This window comes from Aricia agestis, chromosome 15, assembly GCF_905147365.1.
Source record: "Aricia agestis chromosome 15, ilAriAges1.1, whole genome shotgun sequence".
Lineage (NCBI taxonomy): Eukaryota > Metazoa > Arthropoda > Insecta > Lepidoptera > Lycaenidae > Aricia > Aricia agestis.
In genome coordinates this window covers 10,123,233-10,149,094 of record NC_056420.1, presented here as the reverse complement: position 1 = coordinate 10,149,094, position 25,862 = coordinate 10,123,233, and the positions used below count along the sequence as shown (strand labels likewise).

The 25,862-nt window shown below is 35.4% G+C and overlaps 1 protein-coding gene across 1 annotated transcript in view; it reads right to left on the bottom strand.

Annotated features, from left to right (window-relative positions):
• LOC121734469 overlaps nucleotides 1-25,862 on the bottom strand; it is a 131,842-nt gene that overhangs the window by 35,538 nt on the left and 70,442 nt on the right. The window contains exons 4-5 of the mRNA XM_042125081.1: nucleotides 15,788-15,902; nucleotides 11,487-11,613 (exon numbers count right to left, since the gene is read on the bottom strand). Coding sequence (XP_041981015.1) covers nucleotides 11,487-11,613; nucleotides 15,788-15,902 — 242 coding nt within the window. The remainder of the gene's footprint in view (nucleotides 1-11,486; nucleotides 11,614-15,787; nucleotides 15,903-25,862) is intronic.

Genomic DNA, 25,862 nt, shown 5'->3' with positions numbered 1-25,862 from the left:
ACTGCCATTTTAAAGTTGTGAAAAAGAAAATATATCCAGAAAATTGCTTATTTAAGTCAGTTATAAATATATTTTAGACAGCAAGGACTAAATCATTTAGTTTAGTGCAAAATAAAATATCTGCGAAGCTTAGTTAGGAAAATATGAAGCTTTACTTTTTTATATTTTAAAATGTACATAAAGGCTTACCAAACCTTTGAATCGTCAGTGCCTTATATGGAAGCTTATTTGGGGTGTATTAAACATCCAGTATTTTAATCTGACAGATCAGATGACATCCAATGTAAAAAAAAATGAACATTCCACATGAGAAATCTGATTTCTATACCATGATAACTAGACACATGTCGGAAGCCTATCAATCAAAATCAAAAATATTTTTATTCGGAGTAATTTTTTTACAAAAACTTTACCGAACGTCGATACTACGGTGTCTACCACCGGTTCGGGAACTAACCCGGCGAGAAGAACCGGCGTAACAAACTCGCACGGGGCCATCTTTTACTAAAAAGATGGAAAGTTACAATTTAAAACATTTAACAGTACAACACGGTCACATTCATGTACATTACATCCCGGGATAGATATCTTTACATTATATTAACCTGACGCACCACTGGAATGTACATGCAAGCATCGTAATGACGTCATCACCATGCGTCTAGTTAATTTGACTGTGTTATAAACAATATTATGACTTAGAGCTATTTACAATAGGAATTACTTATAAAAAATATACTAGTAGCCTGTAAGAACCACCCTATTCCCAAAGTGTGTTGTCGTCGATGAAATCATTGATTTTATAATAAACTTTAGTACACAAACGTTCTTTTACTACATTTTTAAATTTATTGACAGAGAGATTTTGAACGTTTTCTGGGATTCTATTGTACAGGCGTATACACTGGCCTTTAAAAGATTTGCTGACTTTGCTAAGTCTGATCACTGGTATTTCTAATTTGTTCTTATTCCTAGTGTTAAAACAATGATTGTCGCTTTTCTTTTTGAAACTATTTAAGTTCTTTCTTACATACAGTACGTTATCCAAAACATATTGAGATGCGACGGTCAGAATATGTATTTCCTTAAACTTTTCTCTTAAGGATTCACACGATGACATCTTATAAATAGAACGTATGGTTCACTTCTGCAGCACGAATATTGAATTAATATCCGCTGCATTTCCCCATAGAAGGATTTCATAGGACATAATGCTGTGGAAGTAACTAAAGTAAACAAGTCGCGCTGTTTCTATATCAGTTATTTCACTGATTTTTTTAACAGCATATGCTGCAGAACTGAGCCTATCCGCCAGATTTGCAATATGCGGACCCCACTGTAATTTACTGTCTAAAGTTACTAGGAAAACAGTGGTGTCCACTGATTTCATTTTCTCATCATTTAATAGTAGATTGGTTTGTACTTGTCTAACATTTGGCAAACTGAACTTTAAACATTTCGTTTTGTTAGAATTTAGTAGTAAATTATTAGCATTAAACCATTGTGGTGATTTTAACATTAATTTATTAGATTTAATCTCCACTACTGTTAGATTCAAATCTTTATTTCAATCGTATAACCTTTACAGTTTGTTTCAGGAACCTACAAGGGTCTGTGAGACTACAGCCACTTGTATTGACAACATATTTACTAATCTTATTCCTGATAAAAAAGAAATAATTAATAAGCTAAGTTCTGATCACTGTGGACAAATAGCTTATTTTAATATGAAATGTGACAGTGACGCGAAGAAAAATCTTGTGTTTATTCCTGTGACCACAAAACGTATTGAGCAATTTAGAAGTAAATTAAATTCAAATATCCATTTATTGGATAGGTCACATACATAGCTCTGATGAAGCTTTTAATAAATTATTTAAGGTGATAAGAACTCAATTTAATTCAGTATTTACTTCTAAAACAGTTAGAAACAGTAATAAAAAAAAACTAAATTTATTGAATGGGCAACAAAGGGGATTAAAATTAGTAGAAAAAGATTATATGAACTATATGATGAAAGGTGTATTAATAATAGTGAAGTATTTAGTTTTTAACATATGCTTTATATGTTAAAAACTACTCAAAAACCTTTAGAAAAGTTTGCAAAGCTGCTAAAGCCCTGTACATAAAAAACAAAATTAAACACTCTGCTGGTGAGACTGGAAATGTATCCTGTCGCAGCTCTGATTTTGAACTATACTTTGAAAATAAAAAGATTACTAATGATCAAGAAGTTGCGACGGTCTTTGAAAAGTTTTTTGCTGACATTCCGGTCTCAACGACTAAAAATTTAAATTCTTCACCTGAAGCTGCCGAAAAGCTACTCAGAGACAATGTAAAGGAGTGTGATGTCAATTTTAAGTTTAGAGAAATTAACCCCAGAGATATTATTGATACCTTTAAATTGTTGAATATTAAAAATACTGCAGATCTCTGGGGCATGTCTACAAAAATTATGAAATCAATAATTGATATCGTAGCTCCTCATCTAGCAATGATTTTTAATAACTGCATAAAAAATGGTGTTTTTCCTGACTTGATGAAGCATAGCAAGATTGTTCCTTTATTTAAAGTCGGGACTAAATCGGATCCCACTAATTTCAGGCCTATATCGATTCTACCGACCTTTAGTAAAATATTTGAAAAAATTATTTTAAAATAATTACTAGTGCATTTTAATTCAAATAATTTGCTGCACGTTAACCAATACGGATTTACTAAGGGTCGATCCACAACGGATGCTGGTATAGGACTTCTTTGTAGTATTTTTGAAGCTTGGGAGGAGTCGCAGGATGCCTTTGGTGTGTTTTGCGATCTCTCCAAAGCCTTCGATTGTGTTGAGCATGCTACATTGATCAGGAAACTGCGCCACTACGGCATAAAGGACTCTGCTCTCAGTCTTTTGACTTCTTACCTTAAAAATAGGACTCAAAGGGTTGAGGTAAATAGTAAAAGGTCCAATGGAACCAAAATAGAATTAGGTGTCCCACAGGGATCTATATTAGGCCCATTTCTTTTTCTCATCTATATAAATGACTTACCTTATCTAGTAAAGGATAATAATAATAAGATAGTGCTTTTTGCTGATGACACTTCACTTATTTTTAAAGTGAAGCGACAACAGTCGAACTACGACGAGGTAAACAGTGCTCTCTCAAAAATAGTACATTGGTTTAATGTTAATAACTTACTTTTAAATTCTAGTAAAACTAAATGTATAAAGTTTACTTTGCCCAATGTTTGGCAAGTCCAAACCAATGTGCTATTAAATGATGAGAAGATGAATTTGGTAGATAACACTGTATTCCTAGGTATTACACTTGATAGTAAATTACAGTGGGGTCCTCACATTGCTAATCTAGCAGGTAGGCTCAGTTCTGCAGCATATGGAGTCAAAAAAAATAGAGAAATTTCTGACGAAGACACGGCACGATTAGTATATTTTAGTTATTTTCATAGTAGGATGTCATAATAATTATGGAATCCTTTTATGGGGAAACGCTGCCGACATTAATACAATATTTGTGCTGCAGAAGCGAGCCATACGTTCTATTTATAAAATGTCTGCTTTAGAATCTCTGAGAGATAAATTTAAAGAAATTGGTATTCTAACTGTTGCTTCTCAATACATTTTGGATAATGTAATATATGTTAGAAAAAATATAAATAAATTTAAAGTTAAAAGTGACATTCACTGTAGAAATACTAGAAATAAGCACAAGCTGGACATGTCAGTGATCAGACTTAGTAAAGTCAGTAAATCTTTTAAAGGTCAATGTATACGCCTTTACAAGAAAATCCCAGAAAACGTTCAAAATCTTTCTATTAATAAATTTATAAAAGTAGTCAAAGAGCGTTTGTGTGCCAAAGCTTATTATAAGGTCAATGATTTCATAGAAGATGGCACATCTTGGGAGTAGGATGGCTTCTTGCAAGGCTACTTCTACATTATTATATTATGACTTACAATTATGTATGTTGACATTGTATATAATATTAAGTTACAAAATTGTAAACTTTATTTTAAAAGAATAATTTTTCTCTCACTTTTTTGGTAAAAAGTGGAACCCGTGCGAGTTTCTTACGCCGGTTCTTCTCGCCGGGGTAGTTCCCGAACCGGTGGTAGGCATTCTGAAAAAATTTGATTCAAATTTACTCAGAAATAAAACATTTTTTATTTATTTATTTATTTATTGTACTATTTTTGAGAGAGCACTATTTACCTCGTCGTAATTATATTGTTGTCGCTTCACATTAAAAATTAGTGAAGTGTCAACGCGTGTAAAAAAGTTGAATGCTCAATAAAAGCATTGGATGGTTTAGCCAATTTGTTGGCTTGTCTTAGAACAAAAAAAATGAAATAGCCATCTGGCTATATGTCTGGTATAAGAATGTGATAAGTAAAACTTATCATATGTTAGATTATTAAACCTAAAATTAAAAATATTATTAATATCAACCACATCTATTTGTGGGATATTGTTACTTAAAAGTATACAATTTTGGTTGGTGGCACTACAAAGTAGGTACTATACAAGCTTAATCTGACACGCTGGAGCTACTCCCGAAATCCCCTCTTTCCCTCTCCAACTACTTATATAAAGTCACCAAGAATAGTACCATAATCATTAGATTCTGACAATCTGTGTCGCATGTATCTTAGGAGACTATTTTATAATAGTATAAGGCTACCTACCTTTTTGCTATGCCATTACACATATAAAACCCACAATAAATTAGCTCAAACAATGCTAGTATTAGTAGCATAAACAATATCAACCAAAATTACTCGTTCATTGTTTGTATTCGAAATTTTCCAGAGGTTTATGCTTTTGGTTACGTAAAATCACTGTTATATTTTTTATTGGCCCGCCGAATCAGACATAAAAAGTCGGGAGGCTGTCACGGCTTTTACAAGAAAACCCTTTCTATCGGTGTAACTGAATAAGCTTTATTCTAAACGAATAAGTCTTGACAAGGGATTTGTCTCATACAATTATTTCTCGAGGTCGACCTAGAGAGGATTGCGTCAGAAACATTTGGAACGAGTTTCTTAGCAGTTAAATTCGAGATTTTAGTCTTTAAATAGGACTTTATAATGGAAAAGTCTAATGTCTAAATATCTGTAGGCATGGACATACTGACAGACAAAAATGTTTGTGACAAAATGGCGGATTTCCTTTGTCCATCTGTCACTGTGTCTATTCTTCTGTACAAAGAAACCGTTTCTATGGTGACCATGCTAAGCCAGCAGGTGTAGAGGTGTAGGTCCGATTATTATTATTATTGATTTTAATTAGAATTTTATCAATAATTTATAAAACTACTGGGCTAATTTTTATGAAATTGGGTATAGTCATGAAGCAGACCACAGAGAAAGACTTCATACGGGAAAATGTACAATTACCTCTAGATGCTATTTTCACGCAAGCGAAGGTACATGCCACTTAGGGTTAATTCAGACCGCAACGCGACGCGTAGGTGCATTAATTCTAAAATTTGTATGGATTTGATAGTATTCAATTGCGTCAGACGTCTTGCAAATCTGTCAAATCCATACTAATTCAGAAATGCATCTATACGTCGCGTTGCGGTCTCAATCAACCCTTAGCCTTCTAGTATTTTATGAGTATTTTACTAAAAACATTTTTCATTATCGCCCGACAAGCCGGTTGAAACTAATTTCTCGATGCTGAAACACTATCACTGGCACGACTCCAGTTATTGGCTCCGTAACGACTCTCGCTTGTTACTTTCGAACAAAATAGAAAAACGTCCCGTACTAAGTATTACTAATCATTTTTCAATAAGATTTTTAGTAAGTAGCTTAAAGAATCACGAGTTTAGCAAACCTTGGTATTTGAATATGAATCGTAAAAGGTACTTTATATTACAAGGTTCAAACTCTTACGGACTTTGTCGCGGAGCACTTTGATTAATCCAGACGTTTCGGCTACTTTATAAGTAGCCGAAACGTAACATAATCGTAACATAATGAGTGATACTCGCGTAAACCTAAGAAATTATTACGTAAAAGGTACTGTTAAAAAATAAAAGTAATAAGCACGTTTCACTAACTTTAAAATGATTAAAGCAATCATTCAAATTGATATTCGAAATCGAAGTTAATGATATTAATAACATTTTATGTTATACTAGCTGTCCCGGTAAACTTTGTTTTGCCATGTAAAGTATCGCTTATATTATTATTTTATTGAAGTGGCTGAATAAATATGGCACCATGGCAACGTCCATCGCTATCCCGTCGCACAAGCAATGGTCACCGTCAGTCTCGAAATGTAATAATTTACTTTAATTTATATCAACAAATGCACTTATCAATATAAAAAGTACCCAGTAGCCGATTCTCAGACCTACTGAATATGCATATAAAATTTGGTAAAAATCAGTAAAGCCGTTTCGGAGGAGTACGGTAACTAACATTGTGACACGAGAATTTTTTATATAAGAAGAAGATGACAAAAATTTTATATATAAGATTATATTCATAGTTGGATGGCGATATCGTAATTTCTCAGAATTATGTCAAGCCAACAAATAGTATTGACTTACAGCGTTAGAGCAAACAGCATAGACCCGCCATCTACTTAGGCCGATATGAGGCGGTGCGAATGCGCGGTCGCGGTGCAATGGCCGCTAAACCACGAGATCACAAGCAAATATATAATGACAATGTAACCGCGCCGCTATTTAAATAAATCGTTACATACTATACAGCTTAAAATTTATATGAAGGTAATCGTACCTTAAGGTAAGTACTAAAGGAAATTATCGAATTTCCATTAGTACTTAAGTAATACCTTCTAGGTCATATAACTATGTTATTATTGAGTTGTCAGAAGCACTAGCTTCATAATATTATGCGAACATCTCAAACAGTAAACAAGGGTATGCACATATTGCATTTGCTGGCACTTAGGTGCTATTAAGAGTGTTTCTGAGGCAAAATTAAAATGCTTTTACTGTGCTTAGCGATACGAACCTGTGTTTGTTCTGCTATAGTCTAAATAGAGGAAATAATATTATCAAATAATAAAAACAGCAGCACAGTAATATTCACCTAGCCTTTGGCATTTATAATATTCATAATGTTACGTTAAGTACAGGCTTTGTAAAAGTAAGATAAAATTATTATTGCTAATAAAATGCTTTTTTGTTGTGTAGATGTTGCCTGTACCTGTCATGCACTGAAACTTGATTATTTATCGGCAACCGAACATTTTACCAAGTTGAAAACTGCAATAATTATGTACTTTGCTAAGACTTAAGAAACTTCATGCTACATTTCATCTAAATTGGTTCAGCGAATTATTGTTAAAGCGTAAAGAGACCGACCGTCACACTCACATTTATAATTTCCGGTAAATAATTTCAACACAACAAACATTATGTAAACAGTACATTAGTCCAAAAAATATTTACACGGGGTAAACTCCTCTTATACCAATAATAATGTATTTTGAAATACACCCATAATATTATCGAAACAATTTCACCTTACTTTTGTCGTAACATTTGATCGTAGATGAGCTCTCTGGAGACGTGTTCCGCTTGTTCTTTAAGAAATTTCTTTTCTCTTTATTCCATTTTAAATATAGAATGAAATAAAATTGTACGAAATGGTTTATTTTCGAGATTTCTAGAAAGTTATCAGTAATTTGGTAGGCGAAAGGTATAAGGCACTATTTTTCAACAAAATACTACGCTTTGAAAGTAACTGAGTCAATAAGTCAAAAAAGTGGTTACTCGAAATGCACACCGAGGCTTTTAGTTGATTGTCACTCTTTGGTATGCCATACGAGTACAATTTTTCTGCTTCTTGTTTGTAACTGGAGTCATAATATTTAAGCGGTCCAATGTATGATAGTTGTCATTCTATACAGTATTGTATTTCGTTGCTATTTTATTTTTTTTTTCCATCAAATGTGCACAACTTAAAAGCATTTTCAATTACAGACAAAATAAAATAAGTTGATGGATGACCAAAACAAGTGCGGGAGTGCGGCCAGGATGTATAATGAATCACCGACACTGGTCACTGGATCTCAGTTAAATTAATGTATTTATCATACGTGGGAGAGCCATGCTTCGGCACGAATGGGCCGGCTCGACCGGATAAATACCACGTTCTCACAGAAAACCGGCGTGGAACAGCGCTTGCGCTGTGTTTCGCCGAGTGAGTGAGTTTACGGAGGCCCACTCCCCTACCCTATTCCCTTCCATACCCTCCCCTATTCCCTTCCCTTCCCTATTACCCTATTAAAAGGCCGGCAACGCACCTGCAGCTCTTCTGATGCTGCGAGTGTCCATGTTCGACGGATGTTACTTTCCATCATGTGACCCGTTTCCTCGTTTGCCCCCTTATATCATTAAAAAAAAATATGTAAGAATCTTAAGAGAAGATATATTGCTTAGTGAAAACTTTATAAAAGCAACGTCTACGTCGTAGCATCATTTACGTCGCAGCGTCTATGTCGTAGCAACGTCTACGTCGTAGCATCATCTATGTCGCAGCAACGTCTACGTCGTAGCAACGTCTACTTCGTAGCAACGTCTACGTCGTAGCAACATCTACGACGTAGCAACGTCTACGTCGTAGCAATGTCTACGTCGTAGCGAAGTCTACATCGTAGCGAAGTCTACGTCGTAGTGACGTCTACGTTGTAGCAACATCTACGTCGTAGCAACATCTGCGTCGTAGCAACGTCTACGTCGTAGCAACATCTACGTCGTAGCAACGTCTACGTCACAGCAACGTCTACGACGTATCATCATCTACGTCGTAGCAACGTCTACGTCACAGCAACGTCTACGACGTAGCATCATCTACGTCGTAGCAACGTCTACGTCACAGCAACGTCTACGACGTAGCATCATCTACGTCGTAGCAACGTCTACGTCACAGCAACGTCTACGACGTAGCATCATCTACGTCGTAGCAACGTCTACGTCGTAGCATATTAATGTACGTATTAAAGTTGTAATTGTTGTGCTCAGATATTATTAAATGGGTATAATTTAAACGATCACCAAAAATATTTTTAAGACCCTAAGCCTAAGCACCAAATAAAATAAATAACACCAAAAAAATTAAATTCACTTTATAAAAAGAGTCCTAAAGTAAAATGATCCAAAATAAATAAACAAATGTACCAATATTCTTTTTGATTCCCAAAATGGATAAATTGATCACCAAAAATTATTTTTGATTCCCAAAATGGATAAATTATAGATAAACAAATAATATCTTACACAAAAATTAATATTACTACCAAAAACCTTACTGTAAACTTGTTTGACGTCATCCAAAATAAATATTGAACATAATAATTATAAGAAAACTGGACAGTTCTAGAAATATAACATATATACGCGTCGAAATTATTGACAACCTCCTTTTTTGAAGTCGGTTAAAAATAGGTGCATTTCTGGCAGGCGCTTAAACACAAGTTATAAATAAGTGACCTATGTTTGGGAACCCCAATATATTATTTGGAATTTAAAAAAAAAAATCCAGCGATCGTTAGCTTTTTTTAGCCTACCAAAAACTACCAAATTAAAACTCGTGAACTAAAATATTGGTAACACGTATTTAGTGACAATATATAATATTTAGTCGAAATTTAATTTTTAAAGGCGTCCATATATTTTTATGGCAGTAAATAATAAGAAAAATAGCATTCATTTTATAATATTTTAGGAAACGTAATTTGGTGATCAAAATATCCATTTTGGTGATCGTTTCGAATTTTATTGGTAGTAAATAGGTACATTTTTGGGCATCGTTTAAACATAAGCCTTATTAAATTATCAAAGTATAAGATATAACCTAGACCAGCCGTTAACAATTAGATGCAAGGAATAACAGAAGTCTTTGCCCTTTGGCTTCGAAGCCGTACAATATTCGTCTTTACGTCTAAAGAAACTATCTGTGTTGCCTAGGAACCTTTCTAACCTTCTAACATCCATACTTCCAAACCAATATTATAAATGAGAAAGTGTGTCTGTCTGTTTCTCTGTCTGTCTGTCTTCTTGTCCCGAGAAAATGTACGGTTCCCACGCGATAAACGAGTTTTGTTGCAATGGAGTTGCGGGCGTCATCTAGTACTTTTATTAAACTGATAAAGTATCTTGGCATAATCTCTATATATTTTCTGTCTCTGAATGATGTAAACCCGCTATTGACAAAAGAATAACACGCCATAATGTTTCCAATTTGATTTCGTTTAAATCAAATTACTCTACCCTATTGAAACAACATTCCGAAACCTACGAACATAAAGACAATAAATACAAGGAACCGTTTACTTATAAAAGAGATAAAATTAAAATGAGACACGTAATATTTTAGAGTGCACATGAATAAGTTAAAACTGTACGTAGCGCATCTCAAAGGTGGGTCAAGTGGGGACGAAAAGATACAACTTGCAGAACCGTGTCAAGTGCCCGTTAGCGTTATTAATATGCAACTTCTTAATTATATTAATGCAAGCTGCATGTGCGAAAAATTAAAATAGGTTTTTAAGGTTTAAAATGTTTAAGTAGTTAAATATGGTGGTATAAATCTTTATATATAAAATTCTCGTGTCACAATGTTAGGCCGCGTACTCCTCCGAAACGGCTTTACTGATTTTAACCAAATTTTATATGCATATTCAGTGGGTCTGAGAATCGGCTACTGGGTACTTTTTATATTGATAAGTGCATTTGTTGCATAAATAATAGTAAATTTTTACAATTCGAGACTGACGGCGACCATTGTTTGTGCGACGGGATAGCGATGGACGTTGCCATGGTGACTTATTTGGTCACTTCAATAAAATAATATGGGCGAAACACTTTATATGGCAAAAAAACGTTTCCGTGGTCTAGTGGTTAGAGCGTCGCTCTCGACTCCGGAGGTCGTGGGTTCGAATCCCGCGTTGGAAACATGTTATTTCCAAGTTTGGTTAGGACAATGCAGGCTGATCACCTGATTGTCTGACAAGTAAGATGATCCATGCGTCGGATGGGCATGTAAAAAGTCGGTCCTGCGCCTGATCACTCGCCAGTCGTGTCGGTCTTCCGTCCCACTGGGTTATGAGAGTAAAGGAATAGAGAGTGCTCTTGTGTACTGCGCACACACTTGGGCACTATAAAATTACTCCTGCGTAGCTGGCCTGGTTTCAATGAAACCGGCCACCGTCACCGAAACCGGTGTGGGGAGTATTATATGGCAAAAAAACGTTTGCCGGGACAGCTAGTAATCATGTTAATATTTTTTGAGCACATGATCGACTACTTCGGTATTAATTATTGTATATTTACAATACATAAGTAGTTGATCGTGTGCTCAAAAATATTCTCGTTTAGGCAAAAGTTGCAATATTTTTTTTAACAATGCAGAACAAGAAGATAATATTGAATTGAAAGACTTGCCGCCTATTATTCCATTTTTCTATTTATTATATGTATAGATAACTCACCAAACGGCGGCTCAAATCGGCAGTCAAGCAGTAGAGCATGCCCGGTGGGGCCGGTGGTTCCGACCACGGCGCCGCCGCGCATCATCAACTGCGCCTCCAACTCCACCCACCGCCCGCCGCACTCCTGCTGCGGGGGTACAATATCTTTAGTTTTGTTATCATAAGCATCATTCACCCTTAGTGTTTAAACACGCTAGGCCGAAAATACGTGGCCGAAGTTCGGCATGATTACGCTTGCAATGCGCTACGCTTACAATATTACGTGACGTAATTTCGTACAATGCAGACTTAATCATGCCGAACTTCGGTCGCGTATCTTCGGCATGGTGTGTTTAGACACTTGGATAAAAAAACGCTGTTTTAAATCGACCTCGATTAAGCGGGTCAAGCATTTGCATTTAGCAGGGAGTACAGTAACATGGGGTTTTCATGGAAAGATCCTATGGGATAGTCCCAAACACCCCCCGGCCGATATCATCAATCTGAAGATGTGCAAAAGCATTTTAGTGTGTTCATTCATTTTCAGTAATAACAACCTTTATTAATCTAGATCGCATTACGGCTGCGGAGAATAACATAGTATTTTCTTTAATTATTACATTACCAATTTACTACTGTACTGCACCGTCATTACATCTATCTTTCTCTCTCTAAAATAATTTAAAAAGTATATCTTCTAAGCTCACTCGATGTAATTTGTAATGTTTACTACATTGTTTGTATCTCTTTACTTTATTGTCTTTCTCATATTAGGTAAGTGAATTTATGTAAATTCTAATGAGAATAAATGTCTCAAAACTCGTAATTCCTGCTAATGCTGAGCTGGGTCCAGTTTTGGCATCACACAATATATTGTTTTTATTATTATCTTCATGTATTTTAAATTGTCTTTTAATATTGTGTTGTGTGATTCTCAAAATAAACATATTCTTATCTTATCTATCTTAAAACCTAAACCTAAACCATTAATAATATTTGTATAATAATATAATACAATCTATCACATAGATTATGGATAGCTTGATATAAAAATCACAGCTGGAAATCCGTAACAAAGTTGCCCACATTACGCTATAATTTATTTCGTAGTATAATTAATTAGTAAACCTCAGGCATTAATAACATTCGCTATTGATCCCGAAGCAACGATATATCACACATACCGGCTTAAAGGACTAGACACAGTCTAGTATTCAGACTGGGTCTTGGGCGAAGATACTACAGGATAATGCTTTTCAGAACAAATCTTAAGTTCATAAGTAATTTGCATTCGGTAAGGAAGAAATCAAAAATGTATGGGATGTTATATAATAGATCAATAATAGAATAGAATATACCGCCACAAAATCCGTTACTGTCTAAAACTACCCCTCCACCACTAACACAATGTTTATAAAATGTATCTTGAAATGTATTAATCAATGTCTTACTTTGCCTAAAACTACGACCTTTTTTTTCTGGTTCCTATTACTATAACACAAGGGTGGCCAACACGCGGCCTACTGGCCGTCTGTTACCTTGTGGCCCGCAGAGCCGAGCACATTTTTTTAAAGTAAAAAAGTTAATACTAAAATTACCTTATCATATAAAAAGCAAACTAAACAATTCTTTTCTTTTACTTTTAAAAGCAACAGGAAAAATTAGTATCCGATTTTGACTGTGCGCAGACTTATCTGGCGCATACTACGAGTATACATGAAATTTGGTAGTGCGGTCCGGGGTAAAATTCTACTTCCGAATTTTGGCCCAAGTGTCGAAAAGGTTGGCCACCCTTGCTCTAACAAGTTGATTTATAAGCGAACATTTTGTAAAAAAGCGGTATCGCTTTGCGTGGTCGTTGGCAGCAGCGGCCGTAATTTTGCCGCAATAAATCGAACCAATTTTCTACATACTTTGTGATTCCCGCGTCTAAAAATAGGTTCCCGCTTAATAATTCACCACAGCCCAGGACTGCGGGATGTAACTGAATACATATGAGGACATGATTGGATGAAGTGGGTAACTATCAATTTGAAAACTGACATTTTCTGCATAAATAAAGGCTTTAGGACCGGAAAAATGATTAAAAATTTGGATACTTTGTTTAGCTAGATACACTGCATCACTGGTGAGACATTTGCAATACTTAAGGAGTGTACTCGGTACTCGATTCTCATTATAATTATGCAATAAAATTAGATACTTAATTTTTTACCAAATTTCCCTTTAAATAAATGAATCATGGATCCTGAGTGAATTACGCGGCTAGGCAAATAGGCCGGCGCGGTGTTTCATTCATAGTATGTATGAAACACCGCGCCGCTACCCTTCCCGCGCGCGGTGTCCATGCGTTGGGTAAATAATGACTTAACTTTAAGCTACATTTACTCAGTAATCAATTGATATTATATTTTTTATATATTTTTTTCATCTAATATAATAGCCAAATATCACGTCGTCGAGTATTGAAAATGTCTCACCAGTCATGTTGTATTAGCTAGATGATGAAGAAGGTAAGTTTTGTTCAAATTATAACTGAAAAAATGATTAATCTTTGCTTTACAGTGTACAGTGTACTCGTACACGTATGTTATAAAAACCGAATAGATTGTGAACTATTTTTAATGGATTGCAACAATAGCACGATTGTATTCTAATCAAATTAACTATTTTAAAACGCCCCCGTGTAATTAGACCATCTGTGGAGTAGAGAAGTTTTCAAACGCGTGATGTAAACCCACGACCTTTTATTATGTCTTGGGTACATCACGTGTTGGAAAAATGTTTTTGTTAGGACAACGCAGGCTGGTCACCTGAATCACAAGGAAAATAATCCGTACGTTGGATGGACATGTAAAAAATCGTCCAAGTGCGAGTCGGACTCGCGCACGTAGGGTTCCGTACCATTATAGAGGAAAAATAGGCCAAAAATATATGTTTTTGTATGGGAGCCCCCCTGAATTTTTTATTTTATTTTATTATTATTTAATATTAAAGTACACATATAACAGAGGAGTTTGTGAGAAATTCAAGTACCTACCTGTTGCCATTATTGATATACTTAGAGCAAATTAAGACATAAAAAATCACGTTTGTTGCCCCCCATAGATATTTCTTTAATTTTGTTTTTAGTATTACAGATATACATAATCTGTGACAATTTCAACTCTCTAGCTATTACCGTTCTCGATTTACAGCGCGGAGACAGACAGACGGACAGACAACGAAGCCTTAGTAATAGGGTCCTGTTTTTACCCTCCGGGTACGGAACTCTAAAAAGACGATCCTATGCTCTCTCCCTAGTTTGTTCAGATTCCCGACTTAAATGAGATACTAATGGTTAAGCAATGAAAAATATAAAGAAATTTGTGTACCTATTGTTTCTTGCTAACTTACGAACCATTCCACATCGTACAATTCTGCCCAATTTCCACATCAAGAACCATTTAGAAGCAGCCAATTGATCAAATTACTGACCGTCTGTGGAGGCTGCTGTCGGATTCTAATTGTCTATTGAACATTCACAGGACACAAAATGGCCTTTAGGCTGTTATTAATGCCCACTGCCTATTGACAATCTTCTTGTTTCTTATTACTGGGTGTTTCTGACAGTTAGTAGAGTCACTCAAATAAAGTTAAGACGTCGACTTGTGATTTCAAAGAAAATACATTCCACACGGCTTTAAATATTTACATGTCGAAATGTAGCTTTGTTTGTGCCAAAATTCGTCATAATCAAGCGATTTTGTGTTAAAAATATTTTATACTTAAAACTTTTTTATAAACTTTCGATTTTATCAGCGTTTAAAATAAGTTACTAAAATAACGTAATGGAAATTGGAATTACTAGTAAATTAACCCGTCAAGCCCCATAAGGACACCGGTGACCGGTAGACACCGGTAGACGACGACGTCACGGATGAAAAATAATATATTTTTCATCCGTGACGTTCACTGCAGCAGAACACAGTCCATGTTCTATCAGAGAATTTGATTCCTAGACAAACGGCGGACCTACGTAGATTGGTCATGTTAAATTAAACCCATCCGACAGATCACGACTTCATTAAATTCACATAATCCGTCCACATCACATAGGTCCGTCAACTGCCTATGAATCTAGTTCTTCGATTCAACTTCCACTGTAGCCAGCTGTTGCGACTGGTCGGCCGACTCCCTACGGCCCTCCATTTGTATTAGAGCGGCGACATCATGGGTCGCCAGTCGTCACGCCACACACATGTCAGTAGAAAATGATACCTATAGCCTATGTCATAAAGTGCCGGAAAGTCTCTTTTATCGTTAACAGATAAAATATTTACCGTGTCATATGCGACAGAAGTGAGCGGCAAGTAGTGGTAGCCGAGTGCGCGGTCCCAGATCACACCCTTGTTCCACACCTCCACCAGCAGGCCGAGGTTGATGTCGTTAATCTCACTGTAAACAAACATTAAAAGTTACATTTCCTTACTAATAAAGAATTCTGTGGATACCATCGAAATAGAATACTGTATAGAATAAGTGCGGCAATAGGGTTAGATTGGACTCGGATCGGCGACGACGACGAAGATCGAAGCAGAGAGCGCTACTATCACATACAGTAAATAATCCGACCAATACACATGTTGCACACTTCATATCAGAATATTGACAGAAATATTGTCAAACAAAACTTATGTGCTGCCGTCTAGCGCGAAAACCATTGCAATAATATATTATTATATCCTATTCACTGTTGTATGAGGGTCCTCATACAATTATCATGATCAATTATTCAGTTACTGTCATGAATAAATACGATTTCGTACAAAATACGCAACAAATTGTATAATTTGTACACGGTGTGCATTTTGATGACGTTTCGTATTGATTATGACGTATTAAATAATTTTCGACTAAGTATTCTTACAGACAAACGGCACTTATCGACAAATGTTTGTCTTTTTACAAATTCAACCAAAGAGTAACTGAGGCTTTTTCCTCAGTTACTCATTGGTTGAATTACGTATGAGAACAATATTTTGTCCTATATTACGTTAGAAAAGTCGCTTGTCAGACGTTTTGGAGCCTAAAGCAAATAAACAAATATTTTCTCTTTACAAAATTAGTATGGAAAGTAAGTAAAAAATTTGTTTACAATTTGGCCTTTCAATAATTCTTTGACCTAAACAATTGGTTCATACTTTAATGTAAAGTTGGCAAAGTTTTAAAAGTTTGACCCGAATATAACAACAAAGTTTTTGTTTATAAATTATTATTCGAATGTAAACGGGACGAAGTCGCAAAAATGTTTCTTTTCATACTTATAAGTTTTATTCACACACACTTTAAAATTGAGCTCTTAGCCTGCTTCTGTTAGATTTGAAATAGTTTACTGAAAGACTAAAAACTTTGAAACTTTTCTCTAACGCGGCTCGGAATTATTTCTAGAAGAAACCGCTTCAATCGATCGCGGCCTCACTGGTAATGTAAATTTAAAACGATATTAGAGTTGCAACTTAGAGCGAAGCCACATTCCTTGCGTTGCGATGCGTCGCCGCAACAGTTCCGTTGGGACACCGCTCCGACATCCTAATATTACAAATGCTAAGTGTTTATTACTGTTATTGTTATATTTTCATGATTTAGTCGCTGAACCGGTTTAGATGGATTTGGCGATAGTTTAGGTCTCAGGAAAGGACGTAGGACCATTATTTTTATCACAGAATCTATAATAGTCTAGGTTTAGAGCGCGGCTCTTGACTCGGAGGTCGTGGGTTTGATTCCCGGGTTGGAAATTTGTTATTTCCAAGTTTGGTTAGGACAATGCAGGCTGATCACCTGATTGTCTGACAAGTAAGATGATCCATGCGTCGGATAGGCATGTAAAAAGTCGGTCCTGCGCCAGGTGCCTTACTCTCGAAACGGTTTTTTGACACTTTAGACATCTAAAAAATGTCTAAAAAATGTCAAAAAACCGTTGAAATCGAAATCGATATCAGCTTCGGAAGTAAGGCACCTGAATCCTGATCTCTCGCCAGTCGTGTCGGTCGTCCGTCCCACTGGGCTATGGGAGTAAAGGAATTAAGAGTGCTCTTGTGTACTGCGCACACACTTGGGCACTATATTACTCTAACTACTACAGTGACGGTGGCCAGTTTCATTGGCCTGGTTCCAATGAAACTGGCCACCGTCACTGAAACCCGGTGTGGGAGTTATTATTATTATTTATGACATGCCCCATTAGAGCGTTGCGTTGTTGGAAATCGAGTTAATGGAACAATTGACAAATTAAAAGGGAGGGTGTATGAGACATTGCGCTTTCACGTTCTTGTATTGTGTTGACTTGCATTATAATGTGTTATAAAATGACGGTGTTACGACAATGTGTACCGCAGTGCACTAGAGTTTCGTAGCCTCGATCTTACAAGGCTTCCTCGTTATAAGTATAAGAAAGTATAGAAAGCTTTCTATGGTATTTAACCAAAATAGTAAAACTTAATTTAAACGAAAATTGTTTACACTGTAGGGAAAACCTAATATAACTCTACTAGACGTCTCACGTGGCTCCGCCCGCGAAAATAAATGCCGGAACCGTACATCTACCACAAAAAAGTAGTCTTTCCCCGTGGTCTACTTTATATCTGTGCCAATTTACATAGTTCGTGAGATTAATAATTTTTCAGTTTTTTTTATGAAATAAGGGGCAAACGAGCAAACGGGTCACCTGATTGAAAGCAACTTCCGTCACCTATGGACACTCGCAGCTTTTCCCAGACTTTCAGTTTCTTATTACTCACAGCTACACACAAAGAATCTTACCATTCGGACCAGCAGTCCCTGGGATAAACGCGTGCAATCAAACAATCTATGCAGCTTTAATATTCTTTTAGATTAAAAGAATAGGGGTTACATAACGCATGTATTATATAATGTCCCCATTAAAACCTGTAACACCAGAAAAGGCGCAAGTGCATTACTTCGTAAATCCTGGTAATCTTCTTATATATAAAATTCTCGTGTCACAATGTTAGGCCGCGTACTCCTCCAAAACGGCTTTACTGATTTTAACCAAATTTTATATGCATATTGCATATTCAGTGGGTCTGAAAATCGGCTACTGAGTACTTTTTATATTGATAAGTGCATTTGTTAAATAAATAATAGTAAATTATTACAACTCGAGACTGACGGCAACCATTGTTTGTGCGACGGGATAGCGATGGACGTTGCCATGGTGACATACTTATATAGTCACTTCAATAAAATAATACAGGCGAAATACTTTATATCGCAAAGAAACGTTTGCCGGGACAGCTAGTATTATCTATATTCAGCCTATAGTATATAATTCAATTTTGTTTATATTGAATTAAAAAAATTGTAGAGATCAGAGAAAGATAGAGAAACGCATTTTTCCGCGACAAAGTGTACTGTTTCTACTCGTTATACCTTAGCGAACACCAAGTCTAGGGAATCATCTCGTTCATACATATTCATATTATTCTCAGGTTGTGTAACACCCGCGGGAGACGATAACTCTAAAACTGCACAGTTTGGTCACATAATAGACGTACATAATATAGTTACTACATCTTGTGAAATTACTTTATAATAGAAGATCCAAAAAGCGATTTCATTCAAGCGCCACTTAAATGCAGCCGCTTATTGTAAAAAAAAAGGGTGGCACGCGGCCGCAGTAAAACTATTGCAAAGGATATTTTATTAATTTTTGCAATCATAAATTATTTTAAGGCTCTGCACCGTGCCGAAGTCTGCCAAACTGAAACGACTAGGCGATGCTCGGCCATAAAGTTAATATACCTAGCGGAATCTCGAGCTGTCAAACGAAACCGAAATTGGTTTCATCTGTGTGTAAAATATGTATACTTATACACTTACACAAGCATAATTGAACATGATTTCTATGAGATTAAATTGTCAACGTGCGGCAAAAGAGTGCTGCTGTCATGTATCACACGTCTCTTTTTACCACGCAGTGTTGCTAATAGTGATATCTCTCTTGCTCAGGCCTTTGTTTCTCTATTCCGCTAGGTATATTAACTTTATGTGCTCGGCAGACGGCAACGTCGCACCGCCGGGGTATTAGGTTTATTTTCGTTACGAAATTTCTTGATTCGGTGGCCGCGCTCAAAGTCCGCGATAAAAGCTATGCAATAGTATACTCCTGTCATTATATACATTTGGAAATGCAAATGAACCGAGAAAGCCAAATTTTGGATATGACGTGGGGGATGGCTAGAAAAGCTTAAGTTCAAATTGTCGACCAAAATAACCTCGTGGGTTTTCCGCCATCTTGAAACAAGGGTTAAATTCAGTTTTTTCATCATAACTCGGTTCCCCGTCGAGATCCAAAAAAAAAGAAAAAAAAAGCCATCCCCGTAATATCCAAAATTTTGCTTTCTCGGTTCATTTGCATTTATAACCAGATTTTTCCGACGTAATGACTGCAGTAGTAATGTAAAAGACGATATAAATTTTGAGTAGGTAGTGTATACAAAAATGTCACCGCAAAATTGTGAAAAACTGAGAAAGTGTGAACCAAGCGTAATATAACCAAATACCGTCAAACGTCATCACACCAACAAACTGGCTATTACGATCGAACTGTGCAGTTCTATCATCCCGTATGTATGAGTGTAAGTTGCATTTATCTGGAGCACGTGACTCATTACGCGCGGCCTTGACCAGCTCCGCGACGTTGAGATTCCGTTAAGGTGCTATTCTATTTTTAACCGACTATCTTGAAAGAGTTATTCTACGTTTTCAAAGAAAAATGTCAGAACACGTTGCTAAAAGCCTTGAATATGACACAACTGCAGTTATTCAATTATGGCAAAATGGTCTAGCAGCGATCAGCAACAGGCGGACCGAGGTCCGTTTGCGGACCGCGAAAGGTCGAATCTCGGACCGCGAAATATTTTAATGTATTTTAAGCTACATAGGACAAGTGTATTTTTTTCTAAACCTCGTTAATCCCACAGTATCCGGACCCCAACTAAAACTACTTGCCGGCCCCTGGTCTGTGGGAATAGTTACAGTGGATCATCCGAAATTAAGTATGTAGAGATGTAGATACATAAATTTTTGTTTTAAACATATCTACCAGTCTAAAATAAAGCAGGTTCTATGCGCTATATTCTATTCCACGTACCAATCAGTGTTTTTGTGACTAATTTCGACTTTGTAGCAAAGTATCAAGTGAACAGCAACAAACTGAATAAGTTATTCGTCAAGCCTCAATTTTAAAAAGTATATAATAAATGAGTGTAATCTCGATACACATAACATAGGGACCAAATTATATAGACTGTTTTGAAATCTTAAAAATTTAATGAAAATTAAAAAACTGTTTTAAATTCGAAAGTCACAAACAATCAGTAACAAACATTTATGAAAATCGACATTATAGAATTCCGGGAACTGGCATAGTAGTATTTTTTTTTAGTATTGGATCCGACCGTAAAATCCTGCAGGAATCGTTTTTTTCGATCAAATTTATTTTAAAATAATTTTTAGAACGTATAGAATGGATTAATGTTGGATTGCCTTGTCAAAAGTAGCCGCAAGTACCTCTAATTAAGTTTAATGTTCATGAGATAAATGCATAATTTGTTTGAATATTTTTTTCAGTAAATTTTACATCATTTGAAAGAAAATGACGAGACAAAATAAGGTATAAAGGGTTGCCAGCTCTAAGTCGGCCGCAACCTAGGGTTGCCAGCCCGTAAACAGACATAGTTCATCATCAAAATTGAAGCATCGATTTTTTTTAATATTTTTTATACAAAATTAAAGTTTTATGAATTTTGTGCATGAATGTCCATGGTTGCCAGTTGCACGATAGCCGCAAACTGGGGTTGCCATCACCTTTGTTTAAAACAAATGTTCAGGCCTACAATTATTATGCCTGGGAGAATTTGAGAACGTCGAGAACCAGCAAGATTGCTATTTTTATTTAACAGGCGTTTTTATTTTTATGCGTAGTGTCCTGTCATTCCTCAATGTCATTCCTTCTTAGTTCTTATTTTTCCATTGAATACACGCAAGTTTGTATTACGGCTTTCATTTTACTCAATTAGAGGTACTCCAACAAGGCAACCCAACATTAATCTATTCTATACGTTCTAAAGATTATTTTAAAATATATTTGATCGAAAAAAAGATTCATGCAGGATTTTACCGTCGGATCTTAGGATATTTATACGTCGACTTCTGCTCGACAATCGAATTTCGACAACAGCTAGTTTTTCGAACTTATTGTTGAGCAAAAAATTTACATGTAAATCAAAAACGACGGCATGGTAATACACTGACGATGATGAATTCAATCTAAACAAGTTTCCGCATGGCATACGTGATTGATAAAACAGCGTACAAAAGGACGCTTAAATTAATTTGATTTTTGTTGGCAGCCCGCCCCGGGCTCTCTGCTGTAAACCTAAACTGCGTGAATGCCAGCAAACATGTGATCGACATATAACTCCATTCAATTTCCTGCTTTCGAGACATTTTTTCACAAAGATTACGTAAGAGTGAGGATTTATGCCTAACTTCTTCGGTACTCGTAGTACTGTTGTAATTTAAACTCTCATTTTAACGTATTTTTGAGTGATTTCAACGTAAACCACTATAAAGTGTTATATTTTTTTATTTAAATATTTTATTTATTTATATCAGGCTACATAGGCCCATAAAATATATGGATTATTAATGACTAACATACATATAAATCATATTATACACTTAATAACTATAAACTGTATATATAAACTTGTGTATATAAACTGTATTATGTACTAGTTTGATCCAAATTTAATGCAGCACTCAAACCAGTCTGGATCCTATCAAACATAAAATTAATAATTTCATACACGTCAAATCAATATCTAGGGTTGATACTAGACTTTTGAGTTTTGTCTAGAACGTGACGTGTCAGTGTCGTGGTTCGATATTTCACAAGAATGCAATTTTGTTATTTTTGTTATTTTATTATTCAGAGGCAGCGTCGAAACTGTATCAATATTCCATTGAAATGGCTAAATTGGGGTACTGAGCTTATCTTTGTACCTACTTCGGATGAATGCAAAGTTAAAACTATACCGTGTATAGACTATACACATATGTCATGTGTATATCATGTTTTATTTCGACTATTAAGTATCCAACAATCCAGCGAATGTATTCCAGTACCGACCCACATACGAAGAAACGATAAGATAATGAAACAAATAATGGTTTAATGTGTTAATAAACAGCGAAACAGTAAATTTGGCACATACGATGCTCTCAACTTTTAATTGCACTACGCGAGCAAACAACTGAATAGAGGCGCAACTGTGTACAAACAAGAAGTGATACTGTTTTTCTAGAATGAATATGTAAAGCAAATACTTTCTTTTATTTGAATATACTCGCGCACCGGTTCAGGAGTTAGGGCCAGGCAACTACAACACTGCGCTGCGGCGTCGTATCGCAAAAACAACCTTTTAAAAGCAAATTTTTTTTGCAATGCGACGCCGCTACGCAAAAACAACCTCAGGGCCAAGGGCACGTATCATTATCTTTGACAAAACCTGGGTTAATCCACGCAGGTCAGTAAACAGTTGTAAAGTGAATTGTTCTGTTTAGGTATCATTACCACTTTTACTTCTGAATGGTTTATCCTGTAATATTTGTCTCTGAACTGGATAAAAAAACGAACGTCAAATTTGACTAATGGAAATGTTTTTTTTTTTTAGGAATTGAAATAGCTTAGCCATAATGACTAACGGAAAAATTGTAAATCAAGATGAAAATATAGTTTAAAAAAAATTTTAAAAGAATTCTCTGACATTGGCAACTCACTGAGTCGGCAATTAAAAAAAAGAAGAAGAAGGAGACAAAAAAAGATAATTAGATATTAATATTATTATATTTATAGAGATTTTGTTTTATGCAAGAAATTGATAAGTTTATTGGTATTTGATACCTACGCTAAATAATGAACCTTAAAAAAGTCTTAGAAATGCATCAAACTTGTGGATTACAATTACATGCATTACAACAGAGTTGATGTCATGAGTTGAACATAGTTTGTTTTTTTGAGCTTTCAAATAGGTATTATTGTAACAGAAACAGGCAATTTATAAGTTTAATAATCCCCTTTTCGTGCCTTGTAAGGCATTTTACATTATTAGTACTGTGTACGCTGAACCAAATATTTTTCAGGATAAAGGATGATTGCTAACACTGAGATACTATAAGTACTACATTGCTAATAAAGAATTGCAAGTGTAATGATGACGAAGTCCTAGGAAGATAATATATATTCACTCAAAAGCTTAAATTAAAAGAAATTTAATAAATACTCGTTTTTAAATGTTTTTTCATTTATTTTCTCACTTAAATATACCTTAGATACATATTCATACACAGCTTTCATCAATAGGTACTATATTTGTCTTATAACGGCTGAACGGATTGGGCTGATTTTAGTCTTAAAATATTCGTAGAAGTCCAGGGAAGGTTTTAAAGTGACACGAAGTTCACCGGGACAGCTAGTACTATAATAATTATGATTTTGTAACCTATTTGATAAATAAGAATGCTTTCTTTGTTTACAGAGAAACACATTGAAGTTTTTATTTTACCTCTTGGTATTGAATTACGATTAATCCCCTGATAAATATTTTAATACACTTAGGGCCTGTTTCACCACTTTCTGATAAAGCGCCTAATAGTCTATTCACAACTTTTTTGACAAGATTCTCCATACTTGATCTGTCAAGTTAATTGGTGGATAGCCTTATCAGGAAGTGGTGAAACAGGCCCTAACATAATACCAAGCTTTGTTTTTCTTACGTGGGAGAGCCGTGTTTCGGCATGAATGGGCCGTTTGTGGTGGGATACAACTTACTAAAATGTTATCTTTTACTTAAGCACAATGTGAGTGACTCAATCGCTAATTCGTAAAGCTTCACACAAATGTGACCGTTTGTTTTCGAACTGTCTCCTCTGTCTGTTTAATCTCTCGAGGGTTATCTGGGATTTTATCAAACAACATTAAAGAGTATTGTGCAATTTAGCTCAAATGTTTTAGTACTTTAATGGAGTTTTTGCTAATGATCGTATAAACAGAATTAGTAAGTCACTCAATTAGGATTTCTATATGTGTTTATTTAATTTGGCAAACTTTTTGACAATGCACTAGTTTCAGCCTTTTGGCATGATTATATTATTATGGTTGGCAATAAAATGATTATTGTTAAATATAAGGATATTTTGTACCTAAACGTACAAAAAAACAAAGCTTTCCTCTAGAGTAAATACATAAACATGCTGTCATTTGTGACGATACTTAATAATTAACTTTAAAGGTCACTTTACATTGCATTCAATGTGAATTGATCCATAAATCTAACATAAAGTCTATCGATCTTTAGTTGATGTAAACGGTTCACGCGACAAAAATCTTTCGCAATAAACCGATCAGCAATATACAAGTTTCTTCGGATACTAGTAACAAACTTGGTTTTCACGGAGCTGTAAAAACTTCGAGGACCGTTATCGGCGAACGCAATATTGATCGTTCGCAGTCATTTCCTTATCAATTCCGTCGGATGCAGTTTATCTTTATTGCCGGTTCGTTTTTTTTTTTATGAACCAGGATACGAGTAGACGGTTGACTGATGAAGGTAAATTGTTTTACTACTGTATTTTGAAAATATTTTTCTTAATTGTTGACCCGCCATTTTTAAAATGCCATTATAACATATAGGTTATATTGTACGAAAAACATATGATTCCCTTATTAAAAAAAGTGCACTGTGCAAATATAATGTCATATTAAGCATTGTTTCACACGTGTTTTCTGTGAGGACTTGGTGTCCAATTCGAACTATTATGTATGAGACTATTCGTGCCAACCATGGTCGTACCCAAGGGGGGGCAGGATCACCCCTGGATCATGTTGACGTCCCTACGTCCGTACATCTCATCTAGTACTTTTATCTATAAAAATTAAAAATTAAGAAAACTAATTTTTGCCATTTGTTTGCAATATAATATTTTTACAACTAAAAATTATTATTTTTTTATTCTTTATAAACACCTAGCTTATAAAAAATCTGATTTGCCACAACCCAAGAACCTGGATACGCCCATGGTGCCAACTAAATACTAATGGCACGAATAGTCCCGTAAGGTATTGGAGTAAATAAATGAATTCAGTAAAATAGTAAAATCATGTCCATTACTCATTTTTATTTGAACCCCACAAGTTAAAAACGGTTCCATGATATTATGCACGTTGCACACCTAGGTGTTCATTTTGTAAAATTGTAATAATTATATTTATGTCAGTACCTAGAGCCAAATTTCAGGGGCCCAATGTACAAGAATTGCTGTTCTATACAT